This window comes from Rutidosis leptorrhynchoides, chromosome 2 (genome assembly GCF_046630445.1).
Source record: "Rutidosis leptorrhynchoides isolate AG116_Rl617_1_P2 chromosome 2, CSIRO_AGI_Rlap_v1, whole genome shotgun sequence".
Classification (NCBI taxonomy): domain Eukaryota; kingdom Viridiplantae; phylum Streptophyta; class Magnoliopsida; order Asterales; family Asteraceae; genus Rutidosis; species Rutidosis leptorrhynchoides.
In genome coordinates this window covers 15,917,662-15,931,193 of record NC_092334.1, presented here as the reverse complement: position 1 = coordinate 15,931,193, position 13,532 = coordinate 15,917,662, and the positions used below count along the sequence as shown (strand labels likewise).

General features: G+C 32.4%; 1 protein-coding gene, 1 non-coding gene and 1 pseudogene across 2 annotated transcripts; 1 reads left to right on the top strand and 2 right to left on the bottom strand.

Annotated features, from left to right (window-relative positions):
- Nucleotides 1-848: 848 nt before the first annotated feature.
- LOC139887632 (triphosphate tunnel metalloenzyme 3-like) lies at nt 849-4,005 on the bottom strand (annotated as a pseudogene).
- Nucleotides 4,006-7,065: 3,060 nt separating this feature from the next.
- On the top strand, nt 7,066-9,985 carry LOC139890586 (heparanase-like protein 3). Its single transcript, XM_071873473.1, has 9 exons — nt 7,066-7,299; nt 7,404-7,440; nt 7,540-7,723; nt 7,818-7,966; nt 8,365-8,595; nt 8,685-8,874; nt 8,981-9,106; nt 9,196-9,295; nt 9,596-9,985. Exons 1-9 carry the CDS (start codon nt 7,066-7,068, stop codon nt 9,983-9,985), a joined length of 1,641 nt encoding a protein of 546 aa, XP_071729574.1.
- Nucleotides 9,986-10,354: 369 nt separating this feature from the next.
- On the bottom strand, nt 10,355-10,440 carry TRNAY-GUA (transfer RNA tyrosine (anticodon GUA)). The gene is given in 2 exon segments: nt 10,355-10,390; nt 10,404-10,440. It is a non-coding gene; the product is annotated as a tRNA-Tyr (tRNA).
- Nucleotides 10,441-13,532: the final 3,092 nt, after the last annotated feature.

Genomic DNA, 13,532 nt, shown 5'->3' with positions numbered 1-13,532 from the left:
ATATTTGAGTCACTTCTGTTTCACCTAACCTTCTGTGTCCATTTTTTGCCATGTACACAACCAAAAACGACCATTTACAACTAATCAGCTGAATATAACATGTACCGCAGATCTTAGACGATTCAGGTCACTAAATCTAGGGGCTATCTTTACTCAAGAACATCTTGTTTTTGATGGCCTACATATAAATATATCATTAGAGCATACATATTTACTGTTGAAAGGCTTTTTTTTATTATTTAAAATGGGTATTTCGGTAATTTTTCACCATGCTATATATTGCCTACTTCCCTTTAACTTCATTTGATGTTTAAAAGTTCATATATTTTTTTTTTTTTGAAAGATAATTTTATTAAACTAGCCTTGGGTTGAGCCAATTCAGCTCCAATGCATGACTGTAGAGACCAGGACCAGTGTAGGAGTTGGTTATGATTAAAGCTTCATATGAATTTATTTATGTGAGCTTTAACTTAAAAATATCAATGGTATACTAAAGCTACACGTCCATTTCACTCTTAAATTGGCAGGGTCCTTGAACCCTGCTCGTGGCTGCAGCATGCAACATAACAAAGTCGGAACTATAGAACTTTTTTAACAAGACAAAATAAAAACTTCCATTAAACATTTAAACACTTGAAACAATGATAAGTTATGAGTTTTTTTTTTTTTTTTTTTTTTTTTTTTTTTTTTTTTTTTTTTTTTTTTGATAAGTTTGATGGCTTCATAAATTTAAACAGCCTACTGTAGATCATAGGTCAACCAGCCCTGGTGAAATACATCTTGAAGATTCAATAGTATATTACTCATATAATATAAAAACTGATGATTCAGAACATAACAAAAAAATCTGTATTGAAAGAACATGATTCCAAACATCATAATGAATCGTATCGGTGTTTTATACCATACAAAATCAAGAATGGGGCAAGCTAACATTTTTTTATGACATGCAATATTTGGTCTGGAGCACCTCATATAATGCAGTTTCAAACATATCCCAAGTACAGAGTACCTGCTAAGCCCAAGCTAATAACACATGACTAAACCACCTACTAATTACCTTATACTGCTAAGCAGTCGATACAATCCGTACTATTGGGCTTTTTTCTATATTTAAAAAGATCTAAACTTTAAACTTTGATATATCCATCAAAATGTTTAGCAAAACACCACCGAATCCAAATGACCGAAATAGTCGGCAGAACTTACCAGCAGAAGTAATAATAAACACATAATCACTCAATCATAACAAAACAAATGATATAAAACCAGTTCACGGAACAAGGGATTCTTCAGCCTAAGATTACATTGGTTCCCCAAACAATTGAAGACAAATAATGCATAAGCATCAACCCATTTAACCGTACCAACTGTAATCAACAACTTGACTTACTAAGGCAACTTTCCAGCTCGAAAAATTGCAAACTTTGACGCCATATAATCCGAATACTCAACCCCATTCTCCTTGAAAAACTCTTCAATCAACTCTTAGTCCCGAATTCGTAACTCGATTCATCCACTTCAATCACCAACCCTTTCCACTGATACACATTTCTCAAATTCCTAAACCCACCTAATCCCTTAAACCCTAACTCACCATTTTTCCGGGCAAAAATTTAAGTTTCACCCTTTTCATAATTCTTGAATATTCAACCATATCCACTAACCGGGCAGGATCGGATACACATACTTGCCCAATAACCGGGTCAATTTTTTCTTCATCTTTTTAACTCTACTCACACCATTTACTAACAAAGCTTTCGCTTTATTAGAGATGATACATTTACTAAGTGGTTGGTCGTTGCAGAACCTGATCCGGAGAACGGCACAGCGGTCGGGAATTCTGCCGGAAATGCCATCAAAAAAATTGTTGTGTTGGTTGTGCGTTCTTACATGGAAAGGAACAAAATTTGGAATTAGGGTTTTGTATCTGAATCTTCACTTCAATTTCCATTTGATGGTGAAATTATAATTCTTGAAAAATACATGGTATTTGCGAAACTGCGTATGTATGGTTTTTGAAACTTGAGATCATTGAGAGAGGCCGACGCGGTTGAATTTGAACGGGTGAAAAAAGTCGAAAGTCGTTTGAACTCGGTAACGTATACAATATAAAGGAAAAGGTGCACCCAAACTTGGACCAACCCATTTCCACCTATTTGATAATTAGTGAGTCGATTTTGGAATTCACCATCTCAAACGGGTCAGATAATGATTTTATATGTGCAACATTTAAAGATTTGGTGGGTTACGTTTAACCACCCTTTCTGAGATCATCATCTCGTTTGAGGGTTATTCACGGTACTCCGAACCGGAGAGTTAAACTAAAAAAACCCTTAAACCCCCCTTTATTGTTGATCTCGCATGAACCGAACCGAACCCCTTGGACCATTTCCATAAATACCTAAATTCTCTATACTTTGAATACTCACTCATAACTGTCTAGAATGGCAATTATCAAGTTTATACTACGTATTGTCATCATGATGCCTCTTGTTTTCTCTCTTGACGATAGCGTCAGAAGGTATGTAATTCCATCTCTATTGATACATTACAACTGGTATATATCATGAGAACCCTTAACACTTAGCTGATATCATCAAAACATTTACCTCACTTCACTGTTTAGTGTTGAAAATCCAATTTGAGACATTATTATTTATTATAATTAACTTTGTTGTTATTATTATTAACATTAAAGTTAAAGAATCAAATGAACTAGGTGAATGAGAAAAGGTAACAACGCTGGAACCATGAACTTTGGTGAGAAATTCGCACACAAGTATTTTCGTAAACGCTTTAGAAATGGTTTTTGTTGGATATGAAAGGCTGTAAAGACTATTGTGGAAATAGAGAAACATTGCTACGAACTAGAACATTATTGGTTGGATCGTTGTAAGCGTGGTTGTTCGACATGTGGTGAGACAACTTGCATTATCGATATGCCTAATATAAAAGGCTAATCACTTACAAGATGGACCGCTGCCAAGTTGTATCAAGACTAGTGATGAATGCGGTATCTCTACCACTCATGGGCAATCCGTTTGTGATTGTGATCTTCGCACTCATGCTACATGTCTTACATTTGATTAAAAATATCATATATTGCAAGTTACTCGACTGCCTGCCTTTGTCATATATAAGAAACAATAAATTGTAATCATACTTGATAATGTGAGAAGAAAAATAACAAATATACAAGCATGACCTACAAATAATTAAGTGTGATTTCAACGTCAAATTGTCTCACCATTCATGCATGAATGCTTCTATATTTGTAATTCTTCATTCTCACATTATTAAGTATGATTACAATTTATTGTTTCTTATATATGACAATGACAAAGGCAGGACGAGTAACTTGTACTATATGATATTTCAAATAAAAAACATGACATGCAATATGAGTGTGAAGATCACAATCCCATACGGGTCGAATATGAGTGAAAGAGATACCACGATCATCACCAGTCTTGATACAACTTGGCAGCTGACCATCTTGTAGTTGATTAGCCTCATATACGAAAATTCAAGGCGAGTTGTCTCACCACATGTCGAACAACTACAATTACAACTATCCAACAAATGATGCTTTAATTCGTCGCAATGCTTCTCTATTTCTACAATAGTCTTTACAACTCTTCACACCCACCTAAAACTAAAGCATTTTCAAAAATGCTTGACTGTGAGTTTCTCAACAATATTAATGGGTTGCGGTGTTATTACCTTTTCCCATTTAGTTAGTTTACTTAATTCTTCCACTACACTGTTAATAGTTAATACAATTTATAATAAAAATAGCAACACAGTTAATAATAATAATAATAATAAATATAAATATAATAATAATAATATCTCAAATTAAGTTTTTAAGTCTAAACGTTGAAGTGTTGTAAATGTTTTGAAAACATCCGTCAACATAACATACCTTCTGACACTATCATCAACGTAGAAAACAAGAGGAATCATGATGACATCACATTTTATAAACTTGATAAATGCCATTTTTAACAATTATAAGTGAGTATTCAAAGTATATAGGATTTAGGTATTTAAAGAACACATTTGTTAGTATTATGCACTAACCAAGCTATACTCTTGATAGATAAAAAGAGTGTGCAAGTAAAAAGGAAAAAAAAAAGAGAGAGAAAAGAAAATGAAAAAGAAAAAGAAAGAGACCAAAATAATTTGATAAGCCTTATAATTGGCATGTAAGGTCACCACTATCTGAAGTTTTACTAAACCTTATAATTGGCATGTAAGGTCAGATTTACGTAAAATGAAATTCAGTACGAACTCAAAATAATTTGATAAGCTCAGCATGAATATGATCTATATATGCAATTATATATACATGCATATGCGTAAATATATGCAAACATTGAGTTAATTAAGAATAATACCACTGTGGAAATCATACCTTTCCAAGAGTATGAGCGAACAAATTCTACCCAAACTAATTCTGCCTAAATTGATAAACTCTTTTTGCTTCTTTTAAATAATTTATTAAATCATATTACATCTATATTTATATATTAGTATAATATACTAACGTTGAAGTGTTTTTTGATTGTTCCATGAGTTACGAAATGTTTTGGGTTAAACGGCAAACGTATGTTGTAGTTTTTTTTTTTAGTTTACTTTTTTTTTTCTTTACTTCTTGGGATAATTATTTATTACTTTTAATTTAATAATTTGTATTAATTTTGGATAAACATATTGAACTACCGAAAAAGTGTTTTTAGCGTATATATCGAAACCGTATAATGTTGCAAACTATTTCCCACCGGAATACACCGATCATCTCTACCATTGAAACAATGTGTGAGTTATCAAACAAAATTATTTCCTACAGCTATGCGCGGACGATTCTTATACTTGTTATATTATATTTGTACTAATTATTAAGTCAAGATTTATAATTATAAGATTAAACTAATTTTACATAATAAAATAAATTAACCGTCTTTATTTATTACTCCGTACAAATTACACCTAGCATATTAATCTGGTAGTATAAGGCGGTCATAAGTGTGATTTTCATGAAAATTACACTAATGATGCTTATTTTTTTTGAAATTACACCGATCCCTTTAACCCTAACCCATCATTTTTCCCAGCAAAAAATCTGGTTATGGCCAAAGTTGTATGGAAGAATGTTTGGAGTCTATTTGAATTGAAAAGAGGTATGGCTAAAGTTGCATGAAAGGATGTTTGTAAGTGGATTAAGGGGGTTAGGGCATCAGACCACTTAGAGCAATGAGATGAAGTTTTACTTCCTAAACAACCGTGAAAAATAATTCCTCCAAAAGAGTCCTTATGGTTCTGGTATTATTTCTCAAACAACTGTGAGTCAATCTGGTGATACTAAAAACAAAATCAATTCGCTTTAAGACATATGATACATAAAATACATCTTCTAAGTGGTTGGTCGTTGTATAACCTGATACGGAGAACAGCATGACGGTTGGAAACTTCGCCAGAAATGTCATCAACGTAATTGTTGTGTTGGTTGTGTGTTCTTACATGGAAAAGAGAAAATTTTTGGAATTAGGGTTTTGCATTCTCATAATTGGAAATCTGAATCTTCAATTCAATTTCCATTTGATGGTGAAACTAATTATAGTTCTTGAATATATCAGCGTACTTGTAAAACTAAGGTTTTTTAAGATTTGGTGAATATTGAGAGAGGCCGATGCGGTTGTATTTGGTGACGGAAGTGGAGGTATTATTAAAGTGGTGGAGGAGAGAGGTGGCGCCGGTGGGATTAAAGGTGACGGCAGCGGCGACGACGCGTTTGCGGGCATCTTCGAGTTCTTGTTTATCTTCGATCTTGATTTCGATTTTAGTTGGTTTTCGGCGAAGCATGTTTAAGATTTCAATTGTAGGGTTTGAAAATGATTGGTGTTCGACGGTGGTGAAAGGCCATTCAAAGTAATCAAAATATGGAGTATTTGGATACCCGACCCGCTTTGTAGTTAAGTTTGACTATTTTAACACTTTTCAAAAGTTGTCAAATGGTAAATCACATTAAATAATTATTTAACCAAACTTTATATGACTGTACACGTAAAAATGTAAAATGATAAAAGCTACGAGTGTTCATCAAACCGTTTAAACCGGCCAAGTCGACCAAACCGAGGTATTTGGGTTGGTTTGGCCGGTTTAAGTTGTTAAACCTCGGCCCTACGTTTTAGTTTTAATCAAACCGAGTTATCAGATCTACTGCAGTTTGAATAAAAAGTAAACCCTTAAAATTAGACCGGCTACAAAACACTTGATTACACTATATTACTATAATATTACTATATGAAATATGTTACTAAAAAGCAAATCAATTGTATTAATTATTACTATATGAAATATGTATAAGGATTACCATGCATGTTATATTTATATGATTATAGTTTCATAACTGATACACTGATTTTAACTAATTCCTACCCTATTATTCACGAAAAATCTTAGGACATATTTTTTATTTTCTTTCTTGACACAAATCGAGTGATTCTAACATTCAAAAGCATATTTTTCCCAATTTTACAAGCCACTCATATGGCCATATATTATAATTACACGGAGTAGATTATAATGTAAATAAATTATAAATTATGATTTATAATTATATTTTATTTTTTTTATTATATTTATATTATATAAAATATGAAAATAAATAAATATAATAATTAAATGAATACATTTTTTTAAAGGCAAACATATAAATCCAAGTATACTACAATCTGTCCAAGTGTGAAATATCCATGCCACATTCTCACTTGAAACACAAACCCTGTACAACACATCATCTTTTTCCCCTGCATTCAGCAATCTTCTTACACCTTCCAAAAGCAAAGAACAAACAACACATTCCATGGCCCACCAACCGAACCCATTTAAAACCCACAACCCAAACACAAAATCTTGCATGGCTTGTCATTCAAATTCTTTAAAAAATAAATTCTTTCCCCATCTTCCCACTTCATTTCCTTGAGTAACAGCCAAGAACCACACTTTTTTTCTTTTTGGTTCTTGATAAATAACCCATATATATATAAGCTTTTTGAGATGGGTTATTTGTTAATTCAAATGGGTGGTATGTGTTTTTGGGTATTAATGTTATTTAGTTTTGGGTTTATTTGTGTGGAGTCTAATACTGAAAATGGAAGAATTTTGATTAATGGGAAACACAAGATTGCAGAAACAGATAGTGATTTTATATGTGCAACAATGGACTGGTGGCCACCTGAAAAATGTGATTATGGTACTTGTAGTTGGGATCATTCTTCTCTTCTTAATGTGGTACACATTATTTATTTCTAAATTGCAATGATTCAAATGAATTTACTAGCTAGCAATATTCAATTTCGAAATTGTAAACGTAATGCCATTCTTGTTATATGCAGGATCTTAACAATACAATCTTCAAAAATGCCATCAAAGGTGATCACAATACAACTAACTTATAGTCTTAACGCTTTCATATAAATATAATTAATCAGTTTGATCTAAACTAGCTGCATTTGCTAAACAATTATATAGCCTTTTCTCCATTAAAGATCAGATTAGGTGGCACATTGCAAGATAAAGTTATCTACCAAACCAAAAACCACCAACAACCTTGCAATCCTTTCATCAAGAACACATCTGCTTTATTTGGTTTCACCAATGGCTGCTTACCTATGTCCAGATGGGATGAACTCAACAGATTTTTTCAAGATACCAGGTTACTAAATCAAACCAACACTTCTCATTTTTATGTTTTTGAATTATATATTTATATTGGCTATAATCGAATAATCGATGTCTTTTGTGTCTAGGGCCGTGGTTACATTTGGACTAAATGTTCTTAAAGGAAAGACGGTTCTAGCCAATGGTTCTACTATTGGGGCTTGGGACTCGACCAATGCTGAAAATTTTATGCGTTATACGGTTAAAAAGAACTACCCCATTTACGGTTGGGAGCTTGGTAAGTGATCAAATGACACACTTTATTTGGGCTTGGTAGAATAGGTTAATTGGGCCCATGAATTATGATCATACATGCAATTTAGCAACTAATAAAATATGTCATACAAGGGTCAAGCTTGACTAAAATAGTCAAATGCGTGTACATAATAAGCTTGAGCTTTCATATTGTCAAATGAGCCAACTCAACATAGGCTGTGCCTAGCTACATATTTTACTAGATAGTGTATCAGCTTGCTTATTCACCTAGAGATGACAAAATGGGCTATTTGGGTATCGGGGTCAAATACATCTAGTTTGAACCAGTTTGACCCATTTGATCATAACCCAAATTCATCTTTTAGGACATGATGGTTACCTATATATACCATGTTAACATAGAATTTGAACTTCTAACAGGGAATGAGTTAAGTGGAAATGGAATTGGAGCAAGTATATCAGCATCACGATATGCGCGCGACACAATGACCCTCTGTAAAATGATGCACCGCATTTACAAGGGTATCGAACCTAAGCCACTAATTATTGCACCTGGAGGCTTCTATGAAACAAAATGGTTCACCGATTATTTAAACAAATCGTCCAAGTCCCTCAATGTTATCTCTCACCATATCTACAGTCTTGGCTCAGGTATATCTTTCATAACACAAAAATACACCAAACTCCTAAAGTGATATATATTAAAAAGTTCAAATTTTTATGGCAATTTTTTGAAACAGGGGTCGATAAAAACCTAACTGCACGAATTCTTGATCCGTCTTATCTTGATGGAGCGGGTGATACTTTCAAGCAACTTGAATCTACTATCAATACTTCTTCAAGTTCAGCAGCAGCTTGGGTTAGTGAGGCTGGTGGGGCCTACAACAGTGGCCAGAATAATGTTACTAATGCATTTGTGTTCAGTTTTTGGTAAGCTTCTTATGATTATATATTCTGTATATTTATTAGTATTAGATAGGGAAAGGATAATACTCAACAAGTACAACAATCAAGGCATAAGATACAAGTACTGCAGGTACTTGGATCAGCTGGGAATATCATCTGTTTATGATACAAAAACATATTGCAGACAATCTTTGATAGGAGGAAACTATGAATTACTTAATACCACAACCTTTAAGCCTAATCCAGACTACTACAGGTTCAATTACTAAATTCTAAGTTCATATTATTGACTCGAACGGTTTAGAGTATCATAATTCATATTGAATTCTATTTGTTTCTTACTAGTGCACTTCTTTGGCACCTCTTAATGGGAAGAAAAGTTCTATCTACACGCTTAATAGGCACCAAAAAGATGCGCGCTTATTCACATTGTGCCAAAGAATCGGTAAGTTAGCTACAAGAGTCATCCAACCACCCAAATTTCAATAACACATACCCAACACAATTGAGGTGGCAATTTGACCTACTAACTATGGGTTAGAATTGGGTTATGATTTATCTCAAACATGTTAAATGGGTCGTATAGAAGTTATAAAATTATAGGGATTGGGCATGGTTGAACTTGAACCTATATTCCAAGTTCCAACCCACCGACCCGCCCATCTTGTCCTCAGAACTACACAACTTATCCCTTCCACTCTTACAGATCTGACCCAATGACATATGACAATGTCTTGTATTGCAGAAGGGTATAACTATATTACTTATGAATCTAGACAATACAACTACCGTTGATGTAAAGTTATCGGTTAATAGTACTTGGAGGCTACACAAGCACAGATCTCGTACACATTATGAACATAAAACAAAGCATGCTCATTTAAAAGCTAAACATACAAAGATGGGTATAACAAGAATACGAACACGAGAAGAGTATCATTTGACACAAAAAAATGGAAACTTGCATAGTAAAGTGATGATGTTGAATGGAGAAGAATTGAAAGTCAGTTCATCTGGTGATATTCCTTCATTGCAGCCTATTTTTAAAAATTCATCCGAGCCGATAAGTGTGGCTCCATATTCGATTGTATTTGCACATATTCCACATTTTACTTTATATGCTTGCAACAATTAGGTAGGAAAATACATGGAGCCAAAAATTTGTTCCAGCTCGATTACAGAAGATTGATCATACAAAATTGTAATAACACATATGTGTTCATATCAAAAGTTTTTTATAAGTGAAATATACAATTAAAGAATCATGGTACGTTTGAAGCAAAAGTTACAGTAATGTTATCATCAGATGTACAGTAATGTTACCAAATTACTAGTTACCAAAATGAATAACTAAATTAGTTCCTGTATATGATTAAAGTCAGTTTATTAGACCCTAAAAAGAACTGATTAATAACAACATTTTATGTGCTTCCTTGACAGTCTGCAACTGTGCTAGGCCTTGCAGAATTAACTATTTATTCATTTAGATTAAAAATAAAAATTATCCGACCTGCCGGATTCGAACCAGCGACCTAAGGATAGCTATGATCACACTACAGTCCTCCGCTCTACCAACTGAGCTAAGGTCGGTTTGTTGTTTGATTATAAAACTCTGTAAGAATACTTAGTACAGTAATATATTACAGAATATACCTGTAGAACCTTTAAACAATTAAATTTGTAAAGTTTTCAAAATAAAACATCAAAATTAATATGTATGCGAATTCTTATATTAGAAACCTAAAGTTAATCCGCATGTAAAACTTAAAAATATATATTTACTGGAATAGATAAATTATTGTGGGAGAAGGTTAAACGTAGGCCTAGGAGTTACGTTCAAACATACACTACTAGAAAAACGATTTTTCCGGACAGGACCTTTCCGGACGACTAAAGTCGTCCGCAAAAAGCCACAAGCCGACAAAATTTATTGCCTTTTCTGTTTGCTTTTTCCTGATTGTTTGACTAGAGTTTCCCGGACGACCCAATGTCGTCCGGAAAGATAGGATCCAATTATTGTACCGTAAAAAATTGGCTCCAAAAAAGAATAGTTTTTGCGGGCTTTTTTCTCCGGACGATTTGTCGTCTGGGATACCTTTGGGGAGGACAAATCGTCTGGAAATACATTTTGGGACGACGGTTCGATTTGTCTACTTATACCTCATCCTCAACACATATTGAACACATATCTAACACACATCCAACACTTAAACTGCACTATCACACTTCCAAACTCAAAATGATGACCCTTTCGCCGATGATTGTCTCAATCGAAGTGTATTACGGAAGTGAATTCCGTAATGAAATGAAAGTTTACGATTATACGCGTGGTTCAAAAGCTACGTTCAAAAACATTGACGTTCGCGACGTTGGTTTAGATGAGCTTTTAACCTTTTTGAAAGAAAATGTTCCGTTCGAACACACGGACGTCTTGTTTTATGAAGATGACTGTGTTCCGGAATTGTCCGTCACATATCTCTGTACCGACGATCAGTGGAACGATATAAAAGAAACCCTAAGTTGGCGTTCTGATCGCATTTCTCTTTATTTGGTTTTGGAAGACGAAAACACTTTTTTAACTTTCCGTTAAGTTAGTTAGTTAACTTGGGTAGATTTGTATCGTTTGTATTTCTGTATCGTTTGTATTTGTATCGTTTGTATTTGTGTCTCGTTTGTATTTGTATCGTTTGTATTTGTATCTGTAAAGACCCGTCCTAATCCATCCGGACGAAGTCCATATCGATTATAAACAATTCCCAACAGTTGATTACATCGCGAGGTACTTGACCTCTATATGATACATTTTACAAACATTGCATTCGTTTTTAAAAGACAAACTTTCATTTACATCGACAGTTGACAGACATGCATACCATTTCATAATATATCTAAATATAATTAACTTAATAATAATCTTGATGAACTCGATGATTCGAATGCAACGTCTTTTGAAATATGCCATGAATGACTCCAAGTAATATCTATAAAATGAGCAAATGCACAGTGGAAGATTTCTTTCGTACCTGAGAATAAACATGCTTTCAAGTGTCAACCAAAAGGTTGGTGAGTTCATTAGTTTAACATAAATCATCATTTCATAATTTTAATAGACCACAAAATTTCATATTTCTATTTCTCATAAACATACGTCCCATGCATAGAGACAAAAATATCATTCATATGGATTGAACACCTGGTAACCGACATTCACAATATGCATATAAGAATATCCCCATCATTCCGGGATCCTCCATCGGACATGATATAAATTTCGAAGTACTAAAGCATCCGGTACTTTGGATGGGGCTTGTTGGGCCCGATAGATCTATCTTTAGGATTCGCGTCAATTAGGCTGTCTGTTCCCTAATTCTTAGATTACCAGACTATAAAGGGGCATATTCGATTTCGATCATTCAACCATATAATGTAGTTTCAATTACTTGTGTCTATTTCGTAAAACAGTTATAAAAAGTTGCGCATGTATTCTCAGCCCAAAAATATAAAGGGTAAAAAGGCAAATGAAACTCACCTAATGTATTTTGTAGTAAAAATACATATGACTATATTGAACAATGCAGGGTTGACCTCGGATTCACGAACCTATATCATTTGTATAATATTAATACATATCCTTGTAGTAGAACAATTATATGTATATATATTATTATAAATGATAAAAATTTTATATTAGTAATTTATATATTTCGTTATTTATATATATTCATTTTAATATATAAAGTATAAATTTTGTTACGTTAAATGTATTAAATATTTTAATTATATTTCATTCATTTATTTATTAAGAGTAGTGACAATATTATTACCAAAAATAATATTAGTAGTGATTAAAATAATAATAGTGATAATAATATTAATGTTTCTATTAATAATCGTATTAACGTTAGTTTTAATAATACATCTTATAATAACGATAATAATAATAATTTATAAATAAAGTGAAAAGTTTATTACTAATGATAATGGAAATAATAATTTTTATAGTAATACCTAATAATTAATAATAATAATTATTATAGCAATTTCATTACTCGTGATAATATCAATAACCATACTTATGTAAATCATAATCAAAATCTTCATGTTAAATTTGCTAACTAACTAAGGCTTCTTTGACATAAATTCGTAATCCTAACTATAATAGTATTAGTAATATTTATATTAATAATACTCATTTAATAATAATAGTTAGTGATAATATTAGCGCTAGTATTGATAACGATATTAATAGCAGTGATAATAACAATAATACTAAATAGTATTACTTGATAATGATGATAATATTAGTAATAAAAATTATTAAAAATAATAATCATATTTGTAATTTTTAATTATAATAATGATAAATGGTAACTAATATTTATTTTTATTATTAATAATAATAATAACTATAATACTTGTATTATTAACAATCAATAATAACAATAGTAATAACAATAACACTAATAATAATACTAATGAAAATGATAATAATAACAATAATTTTAAATAAAAAGGCACTACCTTCTTTGAGGAAGGCTAAAAAAAAAAATGCTCCATGAGGGACTCGAACCCGAGACCTCTTGAATACCCTTCAACACCCTACACCACTCATCCATTTTAATTTTACTGATTTATAACCCATATGAATCCTATTAAAACCTCTTCTGTTTTAACTTCTCCTT

Bases quoted from the DNA above. Each gene is read 5' to 3' on its own strand.
- LOC139890586 (XM_071873473.1), top strand. From the start codon at position 7,066: ATGGGTTATTTGTTAATTCAAATGGGTGGTATGTGTTTTTGGGTATTA. The intron at 7,724-7,817 runs GTTACTAAATCA...TTTTGTGTCTAG, and splicing joins AGATTTTTTCAAGATACCAG to GGCCGTGGTTACATTTGGAC. The intron at 7,967-8,364 runs GTAAGTGATCAA...AACTTCTAACAG, and splicing joins CATTTACGGTTGGGAGCTTG to GGAATGAGTTAAGTGGAAAT.